We start from the raw sequence: 27,224 nt of genomic DNA on the forward strand, positions 1-27,224 counted from the left end.
ATGCCCATTTCCTACTGTAAGTGGTCAGCAAGGTTTGCCAATGCAGAAATACACTACAGTAAAGAATAGAAAGTAAACTGCAGTTACAGATAAGGAGGAGTAGCTTTAAAAAAGAAAAAAAAAAAGAATAAAATACTGCTCTGACAAAGATAGTGTTAATGAGGATGGAGTAGCTTATGTTTTATTTTGCATTCTACAACCCTCAGAAAAAAAAAAAGGGATTTGTATTACAGTGCTCACCTGTGTTGCAGCGGACCAATAACTGGGGATTTAATAAATTCACCAAGGCTTCCTCATGCTGCTCAGATGGCCGGTGATACCTGGTATGTATGGGCACTGTGGCACTAAAGCATCCATCACATTCAGGGTCTGGTTTTGCATAGACGAGAAGAGTGTGCTCCAAGGAGAGATATTCTGGAGCTTCCACATCTATATGATCTAGAAGAAGGACCTGCAAAGGCGAAACAAAACCATGCTGCTTAGAATCTCTGCAAACAGAACAGAAGTGTCTGTGAAAATGTATGTCTGATTTGCAACACCACTAAATAATTGTTTGGCAGACCCAGAAGACATGCAACATACAGTATACTCAGATATATTCTTTAAAATGAATGGATGTAGTGATACAAAATTTTCAGGCTGAGACTAGTGATTTTCAGGAATTCAGATGCAAGCCTACATAAAGTGTGGGAAGCAATTTTCATAGGTTTTACAAAGTAAGCATTCACATAAAATCAGCTTGAAAATTCCCCGTGTAATTATGGGTAAAAGTAGATATGTTGTCATACTGCACATGAACCAGGCTGCTGGTGCTAACCTTTTAAAATGGGATAGAACAGCTTTTTAACCAGATCTGTGGGGAAATTCAACAGTTGCTTAGCAGCATGTACTTCAGAGAAAGATATCTTCAAAAGATGCTGGCAAAATATTAACATTAGAATATCCTGATAAAGAGGTTGTCCTGAAAGCTGAAGTATCCCAGGTACATCTAAATAACGAGGAGACAGAGAGAATTTTTTTTCCAAATTGTCTCATCAATGATAGGCAGGTTGTAAATATAAATGTTTAGTTTACAGTGGTGGAAATAAGTATTTGATCCCTTGCTGATTTTGTAAGTTTGCCCACTGACAAAGACATGAGCAGCCCATAATTGAAGGGTAGGTTATTGGTAACAGTGAGAGATAGCACATCACAAATTAAATCCGGAAAATCACATTGTGGAAAGTATATGAATTTATTTGCATTCTGCAGAGGGAAATAAGTATTTGATCCCCCACCAACCAGTAAGAGATCTGGCCCCTACAGACCAGGTAGATGCTCCAAATCAACTCGTTACCTGCATGACAGACAGCTGTCGGCAATGGTCACCTGTATGAAAGACACCTGTCCACAGACTCAGTGAATCAGTCAGACTCTAACCTCTACAAAATGGCCAAGAGCAAGGAGCTGTCTAAGGATGTCAGGGACAAGATCATACACCTGCACAAGGCTGGAATGGGCTACAAAACCATCAGTAAGACGCTGGGCGAGGAGGAGACAACTGTTGGTGCCATAGTAAGAAAATGGAAGAAGTACAAAATGACTGTCAATCGACAAAGATCTGGGGCTCCACGCAAAATCTCACCTCGTGGGGTATCCTTGATCATGAGGAAGGTTAGAAATCAGCCTACAACTACAAGGGGGGAACTTGTCAATGATCTCAAGGCAGCTGGGACCACTGTCACCACGAAAACCATTGGTAACACATTACGACATAACGGATTGCAATCCTGCAGTGCCCGCAAGGTCCCCCTGCTCCGGAAGGCACATGTGACGGCCCGTCTGAAGTTTGCCAGTGAACACCTGGATGATGCCGAGAGTGATTGGGAGAAGGTGCTGTGGTCAGATGAGACAAAAATTGAGCTCTTTGGCATGAACTCAACTCGCCGTGTTTGGAGGAAGAGAAATGCTGCCTATGACCCAAAGAACACCGTCCCCACTGTCAAGCATGGAGGTGGAAATGTTATGTTTTGGGGGTGTTTCTCTGCTAAGGGCACAGGACTACTTCACCGCATCAATGGGAGAATGGATGGGGCCATGTACCGTACAATTCTGAGTGACAACCTCCTTCCCTCCGCCAGGGCCTTAAAAAATGGGTCGTGGCTGGGTCTTCCAGCACGACAATGACCCAAAACATACAGCCAAGGCAACAAAGGAGTGGCTCAGGAAGAAGCACATTAGGGTCATGGAGTGGCCTAGCCAGTCACCAGACCTTAATCCCATTGAAAACTTATGGAGGGAGCTGAAGCTGCGAGTTGCCAAGCGACAGCCCAGAACTCTTAATGATTTAGAGATGATCTGCAAAGAGGAGTGGACCAAAATTCCTCCTGACATGTGTGCAAACCTCATCATCAACTACAGAAGACGTCTGACCGCTGTGCTTGCCAACAAGGGTTTTGCCACCAAGTATTAGGTCTTGTTTGCCAGAGGGATTAAATACTTATTTCCCTCTGCAGAATGCAAATAAATTCATATACTTTCCACAATGTGATTTTCCGGATTTAATTTGTGATGTGCTATCTCTCACTGTTACCAATAACCTACCCTTCAATTATGGGCTGCTCATGTCTTTGTCAGTGGGCAAACTTACAAAATCAGCAAGGGATCAAATACTTATTTCCCCCACTGTATTTATGTTTGCTTTTTTTGTTAATTGTTATCTTTATTATTTTGAGCACAACAATCTTAAACAACCAATAGGTCTCCTAACAAGGTTTCGAGTATCCTGATTCAACTACTACTACTATTTAACATTTCTATAGCGCTACAAGGCATACGCAGCACTGTACACCATACACAAAAAAGACAATCCCTGCTCAAAGAGCTTACAATCTAGATAAGACAGGCAAACAGACAGAACAGTTAAGGGTAAGGGAATAAAGAGGTGAGGATAAAGGACAGGGCAAGTGAGTAGAGGTTAGGAGTCAAAAGCAGTGGTAAAGAGGTGGGCTTTAAGTTTGGACTTGCAGACGGCCAAAGACGGGGCTAGGCGCACAGGCTCTGGAAGTCTATTCCAGGCATGAGGTGCAGCAAGACAAAAGGAATGGAGTCTAGAATTAGCAGTAGAGGAGAAGGGGACAGATAAGAGAGATTTATCTACAGAACGGAGCACTCGACGGGGGGCGTAGGGCGAGACGAGAGTGGAGAGGTACTGGGGAGCAGCAGAGTGAATACACATAGGTCAATAAGAGAAGCTTAAACTGAATACGGAAACGGATAGGGAGCCAATGAAGTGACTTAAGGAGGGGGCTAATGTGTGCATAGCGACTTTGGCGGAAAATGAGTCGCGCAGCAGAGTTTTGGACTGATTGAAGAGGAGAGAGATGGCTGAGAGGGAGGCCGGTGAGAAGCAGGTTACAATAATCAAGATGAGAGGTGATAAGAGTGTGGATAAGGGTTCTGGCAGAATGCTCAGAAATGAAGGGACAGATTTTGCTAATGTTATAGAGAAAGAAACGACAGGTTTTGGCAATCTGTTGAATATGAGCAGAGAAGGAGAGAGAGGAGTCAAAGATGACCCCAAAGTTTCGAGCTGATGAGACAGGGAGAATGAGAGTATCCTGATTCAACCCCATCATTACATTACATTCTCAGAGGACAAGCAGGCTTATGTATTCTCACAAGTGGCTTATGTATTCTCACAAGTGGGTGATGCCGATCCATGTCGCCTGGTCCGGAGCTTATAAAAAGTATAAGTAGATCTTTGTGGAGAGCAAGACACGCTCCATCGCGCATGTGTGTATTCCTTCCCACCCACCGTGTAAACGCGGTCTCCTCAGTTCTTTTTCTATCTCGGTGAGGAGAGGGCGTGCTTTTTCACCATCTCCTCACAGCACTTGGTCCTAAAAACTTTTTTCGGCCCTTTCAGCGATGTTTTTCATCTAAAATTGTGTTCCAAGTAGTGGATCCCCATTTTTCTTGTCTTTCCCTTATTTTTTTTCTTTTTCATTGTAGTTCAGCCAGTTTTAGGCCTTGACTTCAGCCGGGAATTTTGCCTTAATTTTTTGCTGTGCCTTGCCCCTTTTTCAGGCACCATCGCTTTGTTTAATTTAGCCGAGAAAGTTTTTCCTTCCACGTCCATGAAGGTTCCCAGTGGCTTTAAGAGCAAATGGATGATCTCTGGGAAAGACACCCATTCTTGGTGTCTACAGTGTCTTGGGCCCGACCATAGCCCCACTAACTGTGCTCTCTGTCTTCGCATGAAGAAAAGGACACAGATTTCCAGAGAGGCTCGGCAAGAGAAGATTTTTGGATCCAATTCCAGTTACTCAACGTCAGCATCGAGGTTGGAAACTTCGGCATCGTTGAGCATCGCACTGGCATCGGAAGCATCGGTAAGCAAGGCTGCTGCTAAACCCTTAGACAATGGGAGCAGTGAAGCATCGAGTGGGTCTCCACCTACCTCGAGGCCTCCTGTTGTGCTGGGCCCCTAGGACCATCCATCGTCGGACCCGACTCTAAGGCGATGTATGGATTTGATGTCACCCTCATCGGCACCAAGGAGCCTCGGTAACAAGCTTCAGGCAAAATGCCAAGAAGCATCGTCAATGGTTGCCCTCGATGCATGGTGCCAGGAGCTCCGGGGTGTCGAAGGATACAGGAGATGTTGATGCGCTGGTCTCCCAGCAGCCAAGACCCAGCTCCCGCATCGACCCTAGCGGTTCTGCAACTTGTGCCTAAGCCAAAACCCCAGCCTTTCCCGGTATCGGACCTTGATAAGCGCATCCGGGCCTTGCTCCCTGAGCTGCTGGATGGCCTCATGCAATGGGTTGCATTGGAGGTGTTTGCACCTACCTTGCCTACCATTGCATCCCTGCTTGGCCCTCAGCCTGTGGTGCGGCTCTGGTGTCAACTGCCACCCAAGTCGGAATTCCCTCGATGTCAGTGGAGGAAGCTTCGCCGGAGTTGAGGCAGGAACTGACTTCTTGATACTGTTCTTGAGGGCATGGTTCCTCCACATCGAGGCAAGTTCAGGAAGTATTGTCTGACACCGAAGAGGCGCACTCATGGGATTCAGAAGAGGATCCAAGGTACTTTTCCTTGGATGAGTCCTATGGAATTCCCTCTGAACCCTCCTTTCCACCTGAAAGAAGAAAGTCTTCACCGGAGAGCCTTTCATTCCCTTCTTTTGTTAAGGAAATCGCTGATGCTATTTCCTTTCCTTTGGAAGGGGAGGATGAGCCCAGGGCCAAGGTTCTCAAGGTCCTGGACTATACGTTTCCTCCTAGGGAGGCTACGACTGTCCCTCTCCACAAGGTACTCAAGGAAGTACTACTACTACTATTTAGCATTTCTATAGCGCTACAAGGCGTACGCAGCGCTGCACAAACATAGAAGAAAGACAGTGCCTGCTCACAGAGCTTACAATCTAATAGACAAAAAATAAAGTAAGCAAATCAAATCAATTATTGTGTACAGGAAGGAGGAGGGTAGGTGGAGGCAGGTGGTTACAAGTGGTTACGAGTCAAAAGCAATGTTAAAGAGGTGGGCTTTCAGTCTAGATTTAAAGGTGGCCAAGGATGGGGCAAGACGTAGGGGCTCAGGAAGTTTATTCCAGGCATAGGGTGCAGCGAGACAGAAGGCGCGAAGTCTGGAGTTGGCAGTAGTGGAGAAGGGAACAGATAAGAAGGATTTATCCATGGAGCGGAGTGCACGGGAAGGGGTGTAGGGAAGGACGAGTGTGGAGAGATACTGGGGAGCAGCAGAGTGAGTACATTTATAGGTTAGTAGAAGACGTTTGAACAGGATGCGAAAACGGATAGGGAGCCAGTGAAGCGACTTGAGGAGAGGGGTAGTATGAGTAAAGCGACCCTGGCGGAAGACGAGACGGGCAGCAGAGTTTTGAACCGATTGGAGAGGGGAGAGGTGACTAAGTGGGAGGCCAGCAAGAAGCAGATTGCAGTAGTCTAAACGAGAGGTGACAAGGGTGTGGATGAGGGTTTTGGTAGCGTGCTCGGAAAGAAAGGGGCGGATTTTACGGATGTTGTAAAGAAAGAAACGACAGGTCTTGGCGGTCTGCTGGATGTGAGCAGAGAAGGAGAGAGAAGAGTCAAAGATGACCCCAAGGTTTCGAGCCGAGGAGACAGGGAGAATGAGAGAGCCATCAATAGAAATAGAAAACGGGGGGAGTGGGGAGGTGGGTTTGGGGGGAAAAATGAGAAGTTCGGTTTTGGTCATGTTTAATTTCAGGTGGCGTTGAGACATCCAGATAGCAATGTCAGACAAGCACGCTGAAACTTTGGTTTGGATGCAAGGTGAGATATCAGGGGTAGAAAGGTAGATTTGGGAGTCATCAGCATAGAGATGGTAGGAAAAGCCATGGGATGAGATTAATGAACCAAGGGAAGAAGTGTAGATAGAAAAGAGGAGGGGACCAAGAACAGAACCCTGAGGTACGCCGACAGGCAGAGGGATAGAAGTAGAAGAGGATCCACCAGAGTGAACACTAAAGGTGCGGAGGGAGAGGTAGGAAGAGAAGTCCTCGTTAGGTGCTGGGAGTCCCCTCTGTTGGTCCCAGGTATGCCCAAGATCGATACCCAGTATCAGATCCACAGCGCACCTAGTTTTGATGAGCCTCAGTTGCCTCACAATTCCATGGTGGTGGAATCTGCTCTCAGAAGAGCTAGGAGTTCCAGGGACTATACCCTTGGTGCCCCCCAGGTAGAGAAGCTAGAACCCTGGATTCTTTTGGGAGGAAGATGTACCAGACTTCAATGCTCATCTCCTGAATACTATCCTACCAGCTCTTCATGCGAAACTCAGTGCGCAAGTTGAAAGTTCTTGGCCAGGGGAACTTATGACACTTTTGATGTGGCATTCAGGATCTCTGCTCAGAGTATAGCAATGTGAAAACTCTCATGGCTGCGTGTTTCTAACTTGGAACATTCTGTTCAGCAGGGCAGTGGCATACCAAGGGGGGGGGGGGGGCGGTGGGGGCGGTCCGCCCCGGGTGTACACCGCTGGGGGGGTGCCGCGCACCTGTCGGCTCTTTGTTTTCATGCTCCCTCTGCCCCGGAACAGGTTACTTCCGGTTCCGGGGCAGAGGGAGTATGAAAACGAAGAGCCGGCAGGCGCGCGGCCCTCCCCCAGCGGCGTGCACCCGGGGGGGGGGGGGGGGGGTCGCGCTGTTCTGTGGGGGGGGGGGGGGGGGGTGGGCGCTGCACCCAGGGGGGTGGGGCGCATCGGCGATCCGCCCCGGGTGTCAGCCCCCCTAGGAACACCACTGCAGCAGGGGTTGGCTAGGGGGATAACCATTTTGGAGAGAAGGTTGAGGAGGTTGCTGACCAAATCAAAAAATATACTTATACCATCTTTTCTCTCTTCTGCCAGGCGCCTTCTGCATCTACCTCCTCAGCTAGAAGGACTTTTAGCAAACCAAGGAGGAGTACCTATTACTATCAGAGGCGTAGGTACAACCCCTTGGCTCGCCAGCCTGTTCAGGCTCAGCTCCTGAGCATCAACAGCGTGCGCTAAGGCCTCTGCTGCTCCCCAGTCAAAGGGACGAGTTTTTGACTGGTTCAGCAGTAAAAGTGTCCGTCCCGAATGACTTGCTGGTCGGGGGGAGGCTGACGTTTTTCCAAGAAAGGTGGCCCCTTATAACCTCCAACCGGTGGGTTCTTCAAATAGTCTGCCTCGGATATGCACTCAGACGGTATCAAAAATCTCCAAACTGCCCACCAAGAGCTCATTTATTCAGCTCTCATCACAGGCAGGTACTTGAAGAGGAAATCTCAGCCCTTATGAAGGCCCATGAGGTCAAGCCCGTTCCACCAGGGGAAGAAAGGTGGGGATTCTATTCCACGTACTTCCTTGTGCAGAAGGAAACAGGGGTGATGCGTCCCATCCTAGACGTAAGGACCTTGAACAAATAGTCTGAGAAAAGTACAGGATGGTTTCCCTGGGCACTCTTCTCCCAATGATTCAGAAAAATGATTGGCTAATCTCTCTGAACTTAAAGGAGCCTACTGGAAGTATCTTCGATTTCAGCTAGGAACACATCATTTTCAGTACCATGTGTTGTCATTTGGCCTCGCATCAGCTCCCAGGGTCTTCACCAAATGTCTATTGGCAGTTGCATGATCGCTATGCACACTGGGAATTCATGAGGGGCATAACTGAAAGAGTCGCCCACGTTTTGCTGAGGACGTACTCACAAAACGTCCCGGTGGAGGGGCGGGGAAACCCGTATTATCAAAACAAGATGGATGTTCATCTTTCGTTTCGATAATACAGTCGGGAACGCCCAAATCTTGACATTTAGGTCGTCGTTAGACTTGGTCGTTACTGATTTTCGCCGATAAGGGAAACCAAGGACGCCCATCTCAGAAACAACCAAATGTAAGCCCTTTGGTCGTGGGAGGAGCCAGCATTCATAGTGCACTGGTCCCCCTGACATGCCAAGACACCAACCGGGCACCCTAGGGGGCACTGCAGTGCACTTCAGAAAAAGCTCCCATGTACATAGCTCCTTTAACTTGTGAGCTGAGCCCCCCAAACCCATTACTAAACACCACTATCATAGCCCTTTCGGGTGAAGTGGGGCACCTAGATGTGGGTACAGTGGGTTTCTGGTGGGTTTTGAAGGGCTCACATTTACCACCATAAGTGTAACAGGTGGGGGGGATGGGCCTGGGTCCGCCTGCCTGAAGTGCACTGTACTCACTAAAACTGCTCCAGGTACCTGCATACTGCTGTGATGGACCTGAGTATGACATTTGAGGCTGGCACAAAATATTTTTAAAGATGTTTTTTGAGGGTGAGAGGGGGTTAGTGACCACTGGGGGGGGGGTAAGGGGAAGTGATCCTTGATTCTCTCTGGTGGTCATCTGGTCAGTTCGGGCACCGTTTTGTGGCTTGGTTGTAAGAAAAACAGGACCAGGTAATGTCATCCAAGTGCTCGTCAGGGACGCCCTTTTTTTCCCATTATGTGTCGAGGACGCCCATGTGTTAGGCACGCTGAAGTCCCACCTTCGCTATGCCTCCAACACGCCCCCCGTGAAGTTTGGTCGTCCCCGCGACGGAAAGCAGTTGGGGACGCCCAAAATCAGCTTTTGAATATGCCGATTTGGGCAACCCTGTGAGAAGGACGCCCATCTTCAGATTTGTGTTGAAAGATGGGCGTCCTTCTCTTTCAAAAATGAGCTGCATGTGTTCCCATATCTTGAAGATTGGCTGGTGAAGAGCACCTCTTCAGAAGGAGCTCAGGAGTCCATGCGAATGACTATTCGGGTGCTCGAGCTACTAGGGATTCGTTTTAAACTACCCCAAGTCCCATCTTCACCCTGTCTAGTGAATGGAATTCATAGGAGCCCTACTCGATACACAGAATGTTTGAGTCTACCTTCCGGAGGCAAGAGCAGACACTCTTGTCGCACTTGCTTCCATGATTCGAGCCTCTCAGCAGGTCACAGCTCAGCAGATGTTGAGGTTGTTGGGTCACATAGCTTCCACAGTGTATGTTACACCCTTGACATGCCTTCACATGAGATCAGCTAAATGGATTCTGGCTTCTCAGTGGTTATCAAGCCACAGGGAACCTGGAAGATGTCATCCGAATATCCCCAGAGCCTGTACACTCTCTTCAGTGGTGGACCATTCGATCCAATTTGACTCTGGGACTTCCATTCCAAATTCCTCAGCTACAAAAAGTGCTGATGATGGATGCATCTCTCCTGGGATGGGGGGCTTCACACTCAAGGTATTTGGTCCACCCAGGAAATGAATCTTTAGCTCAATCTCCTGGAGCTCTGGGCAGTCTGGAATGCTCTAAAGGCTTTCAGAGATCAGCTGTCTCATCAAATTGTACTCATACAAACAGACAATCAGGTTGCAATGTATTACACCAACAAGCAGGGGGGCACTGGATCTCGTCCTCTGTATCAGGAGGCCGTCTGGATGTGGCATTGGGCTTGCCAACATGGCATGTTCCTCCAAGCCACTTATCTGGCGGACAAAAATAATACCCTAGTCAACAGAATGAGCAGGATAATGCAACCACATGAGTGGTCTATCAATATGGGCATAGCCCACAAAATCTTCCAAGTGTGGGGCATCCCCTTGGTGGATCTTTATGCTACTCAGCTCAACCACAGAGTCCCTCAGTTCTGTTCCAGGCTTCAGGCCCATGGCAGACTAGCGTCAGAATCCTTCCTCCTCAGTTGGGGGACAGGTCTTATGTATGCGTATTCTCCCATACCTCTAGAGGGAAAAACTTTGTTGAAACTCAAGCAAGACCACGAAACCATGATTCTGATCGTGATGTACTGGCCATGGCAGATATGGTTCCCTCTTCTTCTGGAGTTATCCTCCGAAGAACCATGGAGACTGGAGTGTTTTATGACCCTCATCATGCAGAACAAGGGGTCGGCTTCTACATACCTTCTGTCTCTGGCTCTCACAGCTTGGATGTTGAAAGCCTACAATTTGCTTCCTTGGGTCTTTCAGAGGGTGTCTCCTGGGTCTTGCTGGCTTCCAGGAAAGATTCCACTAAGAGGCGCTATTCTTTCAAATGGAGGTTTGCCATCTGGTGTGAGAGCAAGGCCCTAGATCCCCTTGCTTGCCCTACACAGACCCTGCTTGAATACCTTCTACACTTCTCTCAGTCTGATCTCAAAACCAACTCCATAAGGATTCACCTTAGTAAAATTAGTGCTTATCATCAGCGTGTAGAAGGTAAGTCCATTTCTGGACAGCCTTTAGTTGTTCGCTTCATGAGAGGTTTCCTTCTGTCAAAGCCCCCAGTCAAACCTCCACCAGGGTAATGGGATTTCAATGTAGTTCTCACCCAGCTGATGAAAGCTCCTTTTGAGCCACTGAATTCCTGCCATCTAAAGTACTTGACCAGGAAGGTTGTTTTCTTGGTGGCTGTTACTTCAGTTCATAGAGTCAGTGAACTTCAGGCCTTAGTAGTGGATGCACCTGCTACTAAGTTTCATCACAATAGAGTAGTCCATCTGCACTCACCCTAAGTTCCTGCCAAAAGTGGTGTCGGAGTTCCATCTGAACCAGTCGATTGTCTTGGCAACATTCTTTCCCCGACCGTATGCCCATCCTGGTGAAAGCAGCTTGCACATCTTGGATTGCAAGAGAGCAGTGGCCTACTACATGGAGCAGACCAGGCATCACAGACAGTCCGCCCAACTTTTTGTTTCTTTTGATCCCAACAGGATGGGGGTAGCCATCGGGAAACTCACCATTTCTAACTGGCTGGCAGATTGCATTTCCTTCACTTATGCACAGTCTAGGCTGACCCTAAAGGGTCATGTTATGGCTCATAATGTCAAAGCCATGGCTGCATCAGTAGCCCACTTGAGGTCAGCCTCCATTGAAGAAATTTGCAAAGCTATGACGTGGTCTTCAGTCCATACATTCACATCACACTACTGCCTTGAACAGGATACCCGACGCGACAGTTGGTTCTGGCAGACAGTGATGCAGAATGTGTTTGGGGTCTAGAATCCAACCGCACCCTCCTAGGCCCGTTTTATTCAGTTCCAGGCTGCATTCTCATTCAGATTGTATATCGTTTCAGGTTAATCTGCGTTACGTCCTCGCCATTACAAGGCCCAGTTGACCAATGTTTGTTGTTTTTGGTGAGCCTGGATGCTACAGATTCCCCATGTGAGAAAGTGAAGATAAGTACCTGTAGCAGGTATTCTACGAGGACAGTAGACTTTATATTCTCACAAACCCTCCCACCTTCCCTTGGAGTTGTCTCCTTTGTTATTTTTATTTTATTTTTGCTGTAGTAGTAAACTGAGACCACGTTCATGCAGTGGGCGGGAAGGCACGCGCAAATGCAAGGTGGAGCGTGTCTCGCACTCCACAAATATCTATTTTTACTTTTTATAAGTTCCAGACCTTGCAAACCTTTGATAAACAAAAGAAGCTTGTAATATTCTCTTAAATTTAATTCCTTGAACTGAAGGGAAAATTAAAAGGTATTGATTTCTAGTAGGTCTTAATATAGTTTGATTTAAGAAAGAGAAACAGACCATCAAAGAAGGCAGGGAGTTCTCCATGCAATGCCTTACAAGCTAGAACAGCTATCTTAAATCGAAACACTGCTTCTAGAGGCAGTCAATACAACCATGACAAAACAGGTGTAATATGTTCATGCTTGTCAACAATGAATATAACTTGCACTGCAGCATTCTGTATCTGTTTCAACTTAGACTTCAGCATCTTAGAGTAACTACTATAAAGAGTTGCAATAGTCCAATTGCGAGAGAACCAAAATCTAGACTAGCAACCTAAATATTAGCAGATTAAAAAAATGTATGAATAATTCGCAATTTCCTAAGGAATTTCTTACTACCTTGTGAACCTGATCACCCATAGGCGCCCCGTATAAGAGGCTGTGCCCTTTCCTCGCCTGCCTCCTCCTCCACATGTAGTCCCGATGCCAAAACAAAAGCCGTCGCCGCCGCCCACCCCCCTGCTGAGCCCGCCTTCAGCTCCATGACCTTTCCATTCCTGCCGTGGCCGCCCGGCATTTAAACCTTTTTAAGTCACAGCGACGGCTCACCTCCACTCCAGCCTTTCCTTTCTCGCTTCTCGCTCAGTGTCACGCCCTCGCGGAAACAAGAAATACCTCATCAGAGGAAGGTGGGACACTGATCGAGAAGCGAGAAGGGAAAGGCTGGAGCGGAGGTGAGCCGTCGTTGCGACTTAAAAAGGTTTAAATGCCGGGCGGCCACGGCAGGAACGGAGAGGAGGGCTGTTGGGCAGCTGAGGGCGGGCAGGTGGGGCTGGGGCAAGTCACTGCACAATGGATGGAAGGGGAGGACAATAGGAGGCAAAGGAGAATCAGGCATGGATGGGATGGGAGGGCAGGGAAGAGAGGAGAAATCACTGGACATGGAGGGGAGGACGGGGCAGAGGAAAGAAATCGCTGGACATAGAGGGGAGGGCAGGGGAGAGGAGAATTGCTGGATTTGGATGGCTGGAGGGGGCAGGGGAGAGGAGATTTGCTAGATATGGATGGAGGAGAGGGCAGGGGAGAGAGGAGAGTTGCTGGACATGGATGGATGGATGGAGGGGAGGGCAGGGGAGAGAGTGGACATGGGTGGATGGAGGGAAGACTGGAAGGAGATGCACATGGATGGAGGGGAGGGAAGAGAGGAGAAATCTGGACATAGCTGGAGTGGAGGGCAGGGAAGAGAGGAGAAATGTTGGGCAGGAATGGAGGGAAGGAAAGACAAAGGAAGGAGATGCACATGGAGGGGAAAGGAAGACTGGAAGGAGATGCACATGGATGGAGGGGAGGGAAGAGATGAGAAATCTGGACATAGCTGGAGTGGAGGGCAGGGAAGAGAGGAGAAATGTTGGGCAGGAATGGAGGGAAGGAAAGACAAAGGAAGGAGATGCACATGGAGGGGAAGGGAGAGAGGAGAAATGCTGGACACAGATGGAGGGGAGGGAAGTAGATGCACATGGATGGAGGGGAGTGAGGAGACATGCTGGATATGGATGGAGGGGAAATTGCTGAATTTAAGGGCTGGATCGGAACACTTTGAGGGCAGATGCTGAAACTGGAGAAAGGATAGGGACAGGGCTACAGATAGTAGGACGCATAAGGACACAGGAGGATGGTGGACATGGTGAGAGAAAAAATATCAAATGAAAAGAAGACACTGCATAAAACAGAAGACACTGGGACCAAAGCGAATAGAAAAACTAAATGATCAGACAACAAAGATAGAAAAAGTATTTTATTCAGGATTTATTAATTGGAATATGTCAGCTTTTGGAAATGTGCATCTGTGATATTTTGCATGTAAGTTTCAATTTTTCTAGTATTGCTGTATGCTGAGTCTGACTTCTTGAGGTAACTTTCCAGTTCAGTATTTTGCCTTCATATCTGTTGTATTATGTATTTTTCATGTGTGATCAGGCTGCAGTATTCTGCTAGCGTGTAGTATTTGCAGCTCTTTTTGTTTTGGTTTTTTTTTTTTCACTAGGTTGTGTACTGGTGTTTTAGAGCCCGGTGTAATTACAGTGCTGCTTTTCCACGCATAAGGTTGTAGCTCGTCCTGTCCTTGGAGTTAGTGCTGTTATGGTTTGGTAAGGTTATGAGTGTGTTTTTGCACAAGTTTGTGTATAGTGTTTTGCAGTGGACAGGTTGTGTGTTGGCCTTACTGAGGTGGCACCAAAACATCAAAAAGGGTGTAGAGCCTAAATCATGACACACTACCTCTTGAAGGATCTACATATGGTCGTTAATAAAAGGAACTCATTGTGAACACTATCCACCCTAAAAGGGTGTTTTGTGGCTCTACATGAGAATTGTGATATGATCCTTTGCTTCATATTGTTGATGGTCTGCATTTTTCGTAAGAATGGTATATTGGTGTATTAGGGTCTGCCCAGTGTAATATTTATGGTACAGTAAGGTTCTGAGTGTGTTTTTGCACAAATTTGTGCATACTGTTTTGCAGTTGAGCGATTGTGGTTAGTGTATGCTTTGAGCAACCACTTTATTCTTTGTCATATGATACATATCTAATATCTAAATTTAATAAATTGTATTAATGACTATTTTATTTTTACTTATTTTTTTTCTGTGTGTTAGACAATTATGGATGTAAGCTCCACCCCTGACCCCACCACTAACCCCGCCCCCTTTAGCCTCCCCAAACATTTGGGCCACCAACCGCCTATGTGATCACCTAACAGTAGTTTGCTATCTACCTCAACTCCCAGAATTCTAGAAGAACCCTCTAATTTTACAGTTCAGTTATTAATTTGAATTATATTATCACTCAAGACTGCAGGTGCAAACACCCATAAAAATCTGATTTTACTTTTGTTTAACTTCAGATTGTAAGATAGAACCCATGAGTCTACCAAATTCAAACATATAATAAGGTTATGTTCATGCTGAGAGTTACCCACAATAAAAGGTAACAAGATGGTAATAACAAATGCAGGAATAGATATTGGATTTAAATTCCATGTGTAAAGGGGAAAAGGATAGTGATAGGAGTGTACTACCGTCCGCCTGGCTAGGATGAACAGACGGATGCAGAAATGTTAAAGGAAATTAGGGATGCAAACAAACTGGGCAACATAATAATGGGTGATTTCAATTGCCCCGATATTGACTAGGTAAATGTAACATCGGGGCACGCTAGGGAGGTAAACTTCCTTGATGAAATCAAGGACTGCTTTATGGAGCAGCTTGTACAGGAGCCGATGAGAGAAGGAAAAATTCTAGACCTAGTTCTTAGTGGAGCATATGATCTGGTGCGGGAGGTAATGGTGCTGGGGCTGCTTGATAACAGTGATCATTATATGATCGGATTTGATATTAGCCTTGAAGTATACACAGGAAATCAAATACGTTAGCATTTAATTTTAAAAATTGAGACTATGATAAAATGAGAAGAACGGTGAAAAGAAAACTTAGAGGCTCGACTGCGAGGGTCAAAAATTTACAACAGGCGTGGATGCTGTTCAAAAACACCATCCTGGAAGTCCAGGCCAAATATATTCCGCGTATTAAAAAAGGAGGACGGAAGACCAAACGACAGCCAGCGTGGTTAAAAAGTGAGGTGAAGGAAGCTATTAGAGCTAAAAGAAAATCCTTCAGAAAATGGAAGAAGGAACCGACTGAAAATAATAAGAAACAGCATAAGGAATGTCAAGTCAAATGCAAAGCGCTGATAAGGAAGGCTAAGAGGGACTTTAAAAAAAAAGATTGCGTTGGAGGTAAAAACATATAGTAAATATTTTTTTAGGTATATTAAAAGCAGGAAGCCGGCAAAAGAATCGGTTGGACTGCCAGATGACCGAGGAGTAAAAGGGGTGATCAGGGAAGACAAAGCCGTAGCAGAGAGATTAAATTAATTCTTTGCTTTGGTCTTCACCGAGGAATATTTGGGTGGGATACCGGTGCCGGAAATGGTATTCGAAGCTGATGAGTCGAAGAAACTTAATGAATTCTCTGTAAACCTGGAGGATGTAATGGGGCAGTTCTACAAACTGAAGAGAAGCAAATCTCCTGGACCGGATGGTATTCATCCCAGAGTACTGATAGAACTGAAAAATGAGCTTGCGGAGCAATTGTTAGTAATATGTAATTTATCCTTAAAATCAAGAATGGTACCGGAAGATTGGAGGGTGGCCACTGTAACGCCAATTTTATAAAAGGTTTCAGAGGAGATCCGGGAAATTATAGACCGGTGAGTCTGAAGTCGGTGCCAGGCAAAATGGTAGAGACTATTATTAAGAACAAAATTACAGAGCATATTCAAAAGCATGGATTAATGAGACAAAGTCAACATCATCTCCTTCCTCAGGTATTCCCCCATTTTACTAAAGTCAACATGCTTGAAATCCAGGACTTTGAGTTTAGAGTGGCCGCCCTCCACTTCAGTCGTCATATCAAACCAAACCGTTTGATGGTCACTGCTTCCCAGGTGTGCACCCACTCGGACATTTGACACACTATCCCCATTTGTGAGCACCAGATCCAGCATCGCTCCCTCCCTCGTGGGTTCCATCACCATCTGTCTGAGCAGAGCACTTTGGAAAGCATCCACGATCTCTCTACTTCTTTCCGATTTTGCAGACGGAACCTTCCAATCTACATCCGGCAGATTGAAATCTCCCATCAACAGAAGCTCTTTTTTCTTTCCTAATTTTTGAATATCTGCGATCAGATCTTTATCTAGTTCCTCTAATTGTGTCGGGGGTCTGTAGACAACACCCACGTGGACAGAGGTTCTATCATCTCTTTTTAAGGTGATCCATATCGCTTCTTCCTTTCCCCAGGTCCCTGTCATTTCAGTCGCCGTGATATCATTCCTCACATACAGAGCTACTCCTCCACCTTTACGACCCTCTCTATCCTTCCTAAATAGATTATAGCCTGGTATGCTTGCATCCCATTCGTGGGAACCGTTGAGCCACGTCTCTGTGATTGCAACAACATCTAAGTCTGCTTCCAACATCAGGGCTTGAAGGTCGTGAACTTTATTGCTTAGACTACGAGCATTTGTGGCCATCGCTTTCCATCTATATTTCCCGTTATGTGTTCCAACATTAGTGATTTGGGGGTGTGTTTTTACTTTGGGTACCTTCGTGTCTTTTTGTTCCAACTTTATTGCTTTTTCCTCTGCCTCAGTTCTATTTTCAGGGGCATCACAGTATTGTAATGGAGCAAAAGAATTCTCTAGTGGCAACACTTGTGCGGGTGGATGCTTCTGTGTCACCTGACGAAGTCTGCCTGAGCCTACTGTAAACCATCTGTTCTTATGTGGTTTTATTCTTTGAGGCAGTGGTGAGAAGTTATTTTTCTGTGTAGTTCTAGAAGCTGCTTTAATTGCATGCAATTCTTGCATTACTTTACTGAGCTCTTGTTGTAAACTAGATAGCTGAAGACAGATAGGACAAGCTTTAAGTCTCCAGATGATTGGCCTTGAAACTAAAGCACCACAATTATTACAGAGAATAAAAGTAATCCTGATTGGTTGAAATGGGTATGAACAGGTGTACTATGTTGGGTTAACAGTCTGCAAGACTGCCTGTAATGCTTCACAAATGTATGACAGGACGCCCAAGTAGCCACCCGACAAATCTCTTCCAGAGATAAGGCTAACGCCTCCGCCCAAGAAGCCGCTTGTGCCTGAGTAGAATGCGCCTTCAGGGCCACTGGAGACACCCACCCTTGTAGCACATACGCCGCTCCTATGGCTTCCCTAATCCAGCGAGCAATGGAAGCCTTAGAAGCCGCCTCACCTCTTTTCGATCCCAACAAGAGCACAAAGAGATGATCCGAGTGTCGAAACTCATTAGAGATCTGCAAGTACCGAAACAAGGCTCTCCGCACGTCCAGGAAACGTAGCGAGGCAAACTCCCCCAGATAATCCTCTCTTTGAAAAGACGGAAGATAAACTGCCTGATTGACATGGAAAGCCGAAACTACTTTAGGTAGAAACGACAGCACCGTCTAGACTGACACCCCTTCTTCAGAAAACTGCAAAAAAGGATCTCTGCAAGACAAAGCCTGAATTTCAGAAATCCTCCTAGCCAAAGCAATGGCCACCAAAAACACTGTCTTAAGTGTTAGATCCTTCTCAGAAACCTTATTCAACGGATCAAACGGTGGGGCCTGGAGGGCTCGCAGTACCAAATTCAAATGCCACACTGGGCACGGCTGCCGCAGAGGAGGTTGAAGCCGAAGAGCCCCGCATAGGAAACGGACCACATCAGAGTAAGCTGCTAAAGAGGAACTGTCTAGTTTGCCCCTAAAACAAGTTAGCACGGCCACCTGCACTCGAAGGGAATTATATGCCAAACCCTTTTAAAGACCATGCTGAAGGAACTCCAGAATAACCGGAATGTCCGCCCGAAAAGGCGATTCAGCACGCAAAGCACACCACACCGAGAAAGCTTTCCACACTTGCGTGTACGCTACTGAAGTAGACTGCTTCCGTGCCTCCAAAAGAGTGGCAATGACTGGTCCTGAATATCCCTTCTTCCTCAACCACTGCCTCTCAATAGACAGGCCGTAAGACCAAAGCGGAAGGCATTTTCCATCTGAACTGGCTCTTGATGCAGCAGATCGGAAGTTGCAATGGTGGCTCTGAGAGTGCTCGAACGAGATCCGCATACCACGGCCGTCGGGGCCTGTCTGGGGCCACCAGAACGACCGGCCCCCAATGCTGCCCTATGCGGCAAAGAACTCTCCCTATCAGAAGCCATGGAGGAAAAACATACAGTAGCTGTTGTTCCGGCCATGGCTGGAGAAGAGCGTCCAATCCTGCAGATCCTGGCTGCCGTTTCGGCTGAAGAACTGGGGAACTTTGGCACTGCAAGCCATGGCCATAAGATCCATTACTGGTCTTCCCAACATTGACAGATCAGCCGAAAAGCTGAGTCCGACAGCGTCCATTCCGCTGCGTCCAAAAGAGTCCGGCTGTGAAAATCCACTTGAACATTGTCTTGACCTGCAATGTGCGCTGCCGAAAGACTCTGAACATGCACTTCCGCCCACACTAAAAGACGAGACGCTTCCACTGCCAAGGGAAGACTGCCGATTGATGTAGGCCACCGTCATGGTGTTGTCCGAGAATATACGAACCACCTGCCCCTGCAGAAGGTCCTGAAAACTCCGCAGCACATTCACGACTGCTCGCAAGTCCAGACGATTTATTGGCCAAGTTGCTTTGAGAGGGGTCCACGATCCCTGGGCTACTCAATGAAGACAATGGACTCCCCAGCCCGCAAGGCTGGCATCTGTCACGACTACTACCCAATTGGGAGACACCAGTGAAACACCCTTCTGCGAATGGATTGACTGGAGCCACCACGTGAGACTGTCCCTGGCCCGGCTCGACCAAGGAAGGTGTCATTGATAATCCAGCGACGTCGGCGACCATTTGCTCAAAAGGAAATTCTGAAGAGGCTTAATGTGAGCACTTGCCCATGGAATGACCTCCAAGATCGCCGTCATGGAACAGAGGAGCTGAACACAGTCCCACACTCGGGGAGCACGACGACTCAATAAGGCCCGTACCTGAGAAAGCAATTTGATCCTTCGCCCCTCGGGGAGAAACACCTTCCCCTGCTTCGTATCGAATTGCACTCCAAGATATTCCAGACTCTGAGTAGGAACCAGATGACTTGTCCATATTGACCACCCAACCTAAGGATTGCAACAGCGCAATCACTTGGTCGGTGACCACTCGACTCTCCTCTGCTGTCATCGCCCGAATCAGCCAGTTGTCAAGATATGGATGCACTCGAATCCCCTCCTTCCACAGGAACGCCGCCACAACCACCTTGACCTTGGAAAAAGTGCGTGGGGCAGTGGCTATTCCGAAAGGAAGGGACCGAAACTGGAAGTGCTGACCCAGCACCGCAAATCTGAGAAATCTCTGATGGGGCTGCCAAATGGGAATATGCAGGTAAGCTTCCCTCAAATCGAGAGCCGTCAAAAACTCACCTGGTTGAACAGCAACAATAACTGCCCTTAATATTTCCACGCGGAAGTGATGAACCCGCAAAAACTGGTTTACTTTTCTGAGATCGAGAATAGGCCGAAAAGCCCCTCCCTTCTTTGGAACCACAAAGGAGATGGAGTACCAACCTGTGCGCCTTTCGAGAGGAGGAACAGGCATGATAGCCCCCTATCTTTAGCAGGTCTCGCAAACACTGCAGAACCGCTGTCCTCTTGGTCCACGATACACTCAAGAAAAAAGTCTGTGACGGGAGAGAAGAATTCTAGCTTGTAACCTTCTCGCACCACATCGAGGACCCACTGGGCCAAAGTAATTCTGGCCCACTCTGGAAGAAACAGAGAAATCCGACCACCAAGCTGTTCTCCTCCCGAGTGGACCTGCACCCCATCATTGGGAGGCCCGAGAAGGAGCCCCCTGACAAGAGGGGGGTACAGCTGGATGCTTCTCGTTGTGAAAGGAAGAACGCTGTCCAAAACGAGGACGCTGAAAGGCTGCGCTGGACCGCCCCGGGCGATACCATCGCGTCTCTCTGAAACGTGACCTCGAGGCTCCCTGCCTGGAAGTAGACTTGGGTCTATCCTCTGGAAGACGCTGAGATTTGGAATCCCCCAAATCTTTAACAATCTTATCTAGGTCTTCCCCAAAAAGCAATTTCCCTCAGAAAGGCAATTTAATGAGCCGCTGCTTACAGACCATATCTGCAGCCCAATGACGGAGCCACAGAAGACGCCGAGAGGAAACGGTCAAGGCCATGAGTTTGGCCGAAGCACGGACCAAATCATACAAGGCATCCGCCAAGTACGCCAGGCCAATATCCATCAACGACATCTGAGGAGTTCCCTGCATATCAGACTCTGAAATTGAATCCATGACAGAATGTAGCCAACTGAGACAAGTTCTAGCCACATAAGAACTACAAACAGAAGCTTGAAGTGTCAAAGCGGCCACCTCAAAGGCACGTTTAAAGAGGCCTCTAGCCGTCTGTCTTGCATATCTTTAAGTGCCACACCACCTTCCACTGGCAGAGTAGTCTTCTTAGTGACCGCCATCACCAGGGCATCCACCCTAGGTAGAGCAAACTGCTCTAAACGGTCCGCTGAAACCAGATACAGCCTGGCTATAGCCCTGGCTACTTTCAGCCCCCCATCCGGATCCGCCCACTGGGCCGAAAGCAACTCTTCAATAGCTTCATGTACCGGAAAGGCCTTAGAAGGTCGTCTGCTACTAGCCATCTTGGGGTTGACTGCCTGAGAAGCTGCAACCTCAGGGTCCTCTATATTCAGGGCTTCCAGCGCCTGAGAGATAAAGGAGGACAACTCCTCCTTATGGAAAATCCTCACGGGGGAAGAGTCCTCTGGTTGGTCAGTGAGGACACTGTCCTCCACGTCTTCTATCCCCGTCTGCTCCGAGAGAGCCACCACGGAGAGAGCTGCAGGCGACTGTCTGCAGGACCCCCTCCTCAGACCCCCCAAAAAGCCTAGACTTTTTAAGGGAGGAGAAATTCTCTGGGGAAAACCCCAAAATCTCTTGGTTATCCCCAGACCCCCTGAGAGAATCAAAGGCCAAAGCTGTCACAGCCGAATGGGGGGGGGGGCAAGGCCCTTTTCAACAAAAACGCCTGATAGAGTAGCAAAATAAACTCTGGCGAAAACCCCTCCCCCGCAACGGAGGTCGCAGCCATGGCACCTGCACCACCGCCCACAGTGCCTGATGGCCCCCCAACTCCCCTACCAGCGGAGAAGAAGCTTTGCCCAAAACATATACTGGAGCCGGCTCCGCGACCGATCACAAAATGGCATGAGAATCGCCAGGCTCTGGCAGGAAAGCACGTTCTTTGGGGGGGGGGGCACCGCTCCCTCGAGTCTCGCAAAATCAGTGTACCCCGAGCTGCAAAGACCTGCCGCCGAACGCCGTTTCCCGCATCGGGAAAGTGAATGATACATACCTGTAGCAGGTGTTCTCCGAGGACAGCAGGCTGATTGTTCTCACGACTGGGTGACGTCCGCGGCAGCCCCCACCAACCGGAAGAAGCTTCGCGGGCGGTCCGCACGCAGGGCATGCCCACCGCGCATGCGCGGCCGTCTTCCCGCCCGTGCGCGACTGTTCCCTGCAAATCTCTTCAATAGTGGCTGACTTCAAGTGAGCCACCGACGCTGCCATGGCTCTGACACTGAGCCATGACATGACCCTCAAGAGTCAGCCCAGCCTGGGCGTAAGTGAAGGAAATGCAATCTGCTAGCCAATTGGAGATGGTGCGTTTCCCGACAGCGACCCCTAGCCTGTTAGGGTCGAAAGAAACAAACAATTGGGCGGACTGTCTGTGGGGCTGTGTCCGCTCCAAGTAGAAGGCCAATGCTCTCTTGCAGTCCAATGTGTGCAACTGACGTTCAGCAGGGCGGGTATGCGGCCTGGGGAAGAATGTTGGCAAGACAATTGACTGGTTAAGATGGAACTCCGACACCACCTTCGGCAGGAACTTTGGGTGGGTGCGGAGCACTACTCTGTTGTGATGAAATTTGGTATATGGAGCATGAGCTACCAGGGCTTGAAGCTCACTGACCCTACGAGCTGAAGTAACTGCCACCAAGAAAATGACCTTCCAGGTCAAGTACTTCAGATGGCAGGTATTCAGTGGCTCAAAAGGTGGTTTCATCAGCTGGGTGAGGACGACGTTGAGATCCCATGACACTGTAGGAGGCTTGATAGGGGGCTTTGACAAAAGCAAGCCTCTCATGAATCGAACGACTAAAGGCTCTCCAGAGATGGCTTTACCTTCCACACGATAATGGTAAGCACTAATCGCACTAAGGTGATTCCTTACTGAGTTGGTCTTGAGGCCAGACTCTGATAAGTGCAGAAGGTATTCAAGCAGGTTCTGTGCAGGGCAAGAACGAGGTTCTAGGGCCTTGCTCTCACACCAAACGACAAACCTCCTCCACTTGAAAAAGTAACTCTTTTTAGTGGAATCCTTCCTAGAGGCAAGCAAGACACGGGAGACACCCTCAGACAGACCCAACGCAGTGAAGTCTACGCCCTCAACATCCAGGCCGTGAGAGCCAGGAACTGCAGGTTGGGGTGCAGCAACGCTCCGTCGTTCTGCGAAATGAGAGTCGGAAAACACTCCAATCTCCACGGTTCTTCGGAGGACAACTCCAGAAGAAGAGGGAACCAGATCTGACGGGGCCAAAAGGGCGCGATCAGAATCATGGTGCCGTGGTCTCGCTTGAGCTTCAGTAAGGTCTTCCCCACCAAAGGTATGGGAGGATAAGCATACAGGAGGCCGGTCCCCCAATGAAGGAGAAAGGCGTCCGACGCTAGCCTGCCGTGTGCCTGAAGTCTGGAACAGAACAGAGGCAGCTTGTGGTTGATCTGAGAGGCGAAAAGGTCCACCGAGGGGGTGCCCCACTCTCGGAAGATCTTGCGTACCACTCTGGAATGAAGCGACCACTCGTGCGGTTGCATGACTCTGCTCAGCCTGTCGGCCAGACTGTTGTTTACACCTGCCAGGTATGTGGCTTGGAGGAGCATGCCGAACTGGCAAGCCCAACGCCACATCCCGACGGCTTCCTGACACAAGGGGCGAGATCCGGTGCCCCCCTGCTTGTTGGTGTAATACATTGCAACCTGATTGTCTGTCCGAATTTGGATAATTTGGCAGGACAGCCGATCTCTGAAAGCCTTCAGTGCGTTCCAGATCGCTCGGAGCTCCAGGAGGTTGATCTGCAGCTCCTTCTCCTGGAGGGACCACAGACCTTGGGTGTGAAGCCCATCGACATGAGCTCCCCACCCCAAGCGAGATGCATCCGTCGTCAGCACTTTCGTGGGCTGCGGAATTTGGAATGGACGTCCCAGGGTCAAATTGGTCCGAATGGTCCACCAGAGCAGTGAAGTGCGGCAACTGGTGGAGAGGCGGATGACATCTTCTAGATTCCCGGTGGCTTGGAACCACTGGGAAGCTAGGGTCCATTGAGCAGATCTCATGTGAAGACGAGCCATGGGAGTCACATGGACCGTGGAGGCCATATGACCCAGAAGTCTCAACATCTGCCGAGCTGTGATCTGCTGAGACGCTCTGGTCCGCGAAGCCAGGGACAGGAGGTTGTTGGCCCTCGCTTCGGGAAGGAAGGCCTGAGCCGTCTGGGTATTCAGCAGAGCTCCTATGAATTCCAGAGATTGGGTTGGCTGGAGATGGGACTTTGGGTAATTTATCACAAACCCCAGCAGCTCCAGGAGTTGAATAGTGCACTGCATGGACCGGAGGGCTCCTGCCTCCGAGGTGTTCTTGACCAGCCAATCGTCGAGATATGGGAACACGTGCACTCCCAGCTTGCGTAGATACGCCGCTACCACCACGAGGCACTTTGTAAACACCCGTGGGGCAGAGGCGAGCCCAAAGGGCAGCACACACTACTGAAAGTGCCGTGCGCCCAGGCGGAATCTGAGATACTGTCTGTGAGCTGGCAGTATCGGGATGTGAGTGTATGCGTCCTTTAAATCCAGGGAACATAGCCAATCGTTTTTCTGAATCATTGGCAGAAGGGTGCCCAAGGAAAGCATCCTGAACTTTCTTTGACCAGGAATTTGTTCAGGCCTCTCAGGTCTAGGATGGGATGCATCCCCCCTGTTTTCTTTTCCACAAGGAAGTACCTGGAATAGAATCCCTGCCCTTCCTGCCCGGGTGGTACGGGCTAGACCGCATTGGCGCTGAGAAGGGCGGAGAGTTCCTCTGCAAGTACCCGCTTGTGATGGGAGCTGAAAGACTGAGCTCCCGGAGGACAATTTGGAGGCAGGGAGGCCAAATTCAGGGCGTATCCGTACCGCACTATTTGGAGAACCCACTGGTCGGAGGTTATGAGAGGCCACCTTTGGTGAAAGAATTTTAACCTCCCTCCGACCGGCAGGTCGTCCGGTACGGACACTTGTAGGGCGGCTACGTTCCCATGGATCCAGTCAAAAGCCCGTCCCCGGCTTTTGCTGTGGAGGCGCAGGGGGCTGCTTAGGCGCACGCTGTTGACGGGAACGAGCGCGCTGGGGCTGTCCCTGTGCCTGACGAGGCCTTCGGGCCGGCTGGTTGTACCTACGCTTCGCAAAAGAATAGGGTGCAGCCTGCCGAGCCCGGGAAAAACGCCCGCCCGCGGGGGCGGGTGCTGAAGGCGCCCGGTGGGAGAGCTTGTCGAGAGCGGTTTCCCGCTGATGCAGTTGGTCAACCATCTGCTCGACCTTCTCGCCAAAAATATTATCCCCCCGGCAAGGGACGTCAGCCAGTCTCTGCTGGGTGCGGTTGTCCAGGTCAGAGGCACGCAGCCATGAGAGCCTGCGCATCACTATACCTTGGGCCGCAGCACGAGATGCCACGTCACAGGTGTCAAAAATCCCCCTGGACAGGAACTTTCTGCACGCCTTCAGCTGCCTGACCACCTCCTGATAAGGCCTGGACTGCTCCGGCGGGAGCTTATCGACCAGGTCCGCCAGCTGTTGCACATTGGTCCGCATGTGGATGCTCATATAGAGCAGGTAAGATTGGATGCGGGTCACGAGCATGGAGGATTGGTAGGCCTTCCTCCCAAATGAGTCCAGAGTGCGAGACTCCCGCCCCGGGGGCGCCGAGGCGGTATCCCTCGAACTCCGTGCCCTCTTGAGAGCAGAATCCACGACCGCTGAGTCATGGGGCAACTGGGGCCGCATGAGCTCTGGGTCAGAGTGGATCCTGTACTGGGACTCTGCTTTCTTGGGAATGGTGGGGTTAGTTAGTGGTCGCACCCAGTTCCGAAGCAGCGTCTCCTTCAGGACATTGTGCAGCGGTACCGTGGAGGACTCTCTAGGTGGTGATGGATAGTCGAGGACCTCGAGCATCTCGGCCCTCGGCTCTTCCACAGAGACCACGGGAAAGGGAATGCTTATAGACATATCCCGCACAAAGGAGGCAAAGGAGAGACTCTCAGGAGGTGAGAGCTTCCTCTCCGGTGACGGCGTGGGGTCCGAGGGAAGGCCCGTAGACTCCTCTGAGGAGAAATATCTCGGGTCCTCCTCTTCCCCCCACGAGTCCTCATCCTCGGTATCGGACATTAGCTCATGTAGCTGAGTCCGGTACCGGGCCCGGCTCGACGTCGAGGCACCAAGGTCTCGGTGTCGTCGAGCGGTGGACTCCCGCGCCGGCGGGGACGGAGCTCCCTCCATCGACGTCGACGGGGACTCCACCTGCGTGGCGGTCGAGACCGGCACCGCAAGCGGCGGCGGTGTCGACAGCCCCGGCGCCGGGCTAGAGCTCGCCGGCGCCACAGTCATCGGCGCAGGGGGTGGCACAGCCTGGCGCATCAGCCCTTCCAGGATCCCCGGAAGGATGGCTCTGAGGCACTCGTCCAGGCCCGCTGCCGGGAAAGGCGGTGGGGCCGGTAAGGGTGTCGGTGCCAGAAGCTGCTGGGGGCCAGGAGACGGCACCGAGGTGCCGGAACCCCGACGCGTCGGTACCTCCACCACCGACGGAGATCTCTCCTCTCTGCGATGACGCTTCGGCGTCGACTCTTCAGGGTGCACCGAGGGCTCCCGGTGACGGCGCTTCTTATCTTTTTTCCGGTGCACGTCACCGGCGCCGGAGGGCATGGAGGAGGAGGAGGTCGATCCCCCTCGGTCTCGAGGTACCGGGTCCGACAGGGTTCGGTCCCGTGGCTCACGAGTTGAGGGAGTGACCGGGGCCGACTGCCCACGCGGCCTCTCAACCCCACTCTCACCGGCGGACCGGCGGGCTGACGGGACCTGTTCTCCTGGGGTCGCTGCCATCGGTGCCGATGTCTCGGGCATCGATACCGGTACCGAAGAACCGGCCTTCGATACCGATGCCGTCGAGGTCGACGTCGAGGGGCTGGCGCAAGTTCCAAAAAGACGGTCCCGCAGAACTTGCCTCGCAACCTGAGTCCGTTTCCGGAGACCGAGACACAAAGCGCACGACTTGAGATTGTGCTCCGGCCCGAGGCACTGGAGGCACCAAGCGTGGGTGTCGGTCTGCGAGATCGGCCGGCCGCAGCGACCACACTTTTTAAATCCACTCGGGACCTTCGAGGACATCGACGGAAAAATCGCGTCGGCGAAGTCAAAGTCGGCAATGGTGGCTAAAATCACACCACGAAAAAATCAACCGACCGAGCGGCCACTAGGCCGCAACGTGGCGTCCCCGCTAGAAAGCGAGGGAAAAAGGGAAGCGCGTGCTCCACACGCGCAAAA

At 49.8% G+C, this 27,224-nt stretch overlaps 1 protein-coding gene across 1 annotated transcript in view; it reads right to left on the reverse strand.

Moving 5' to 3' along the window:
* PIGX (phosphatidylinositol glycan anchor biosynthesis class X) overlaps positions 1–27,224 on the reverse strand; it is a 369,667-nt gene that overhangs the window by 107,560 nt on the left and 234,883 nt on the right. Inside the window, exon 4 of the mRNA XM_030216215.1 lies at positions 241–451. Coding sequence (XP_030072075.1) covers positions 241–451 — 211 coding nt within the window. The remainder of the gene's footprint in view (positions 1–240; positions 452–27,224) is intronic.

The sequence above is a fragment of the Microcaecilia unicolor genome, chromosome 10 (assembly GCF_901765095.1).
Source record: "Microcaecilia unicolor chromosome 10, aMicUni1.1, whole genome shotgun sequence".
Classification (NCBI taxonomy): Eukaryota; Metazoa; Chordata; class Amphibia; order Gymnophiona; family Siphonopidae; genus Microcaecilia; species Microcaecilia unicolor.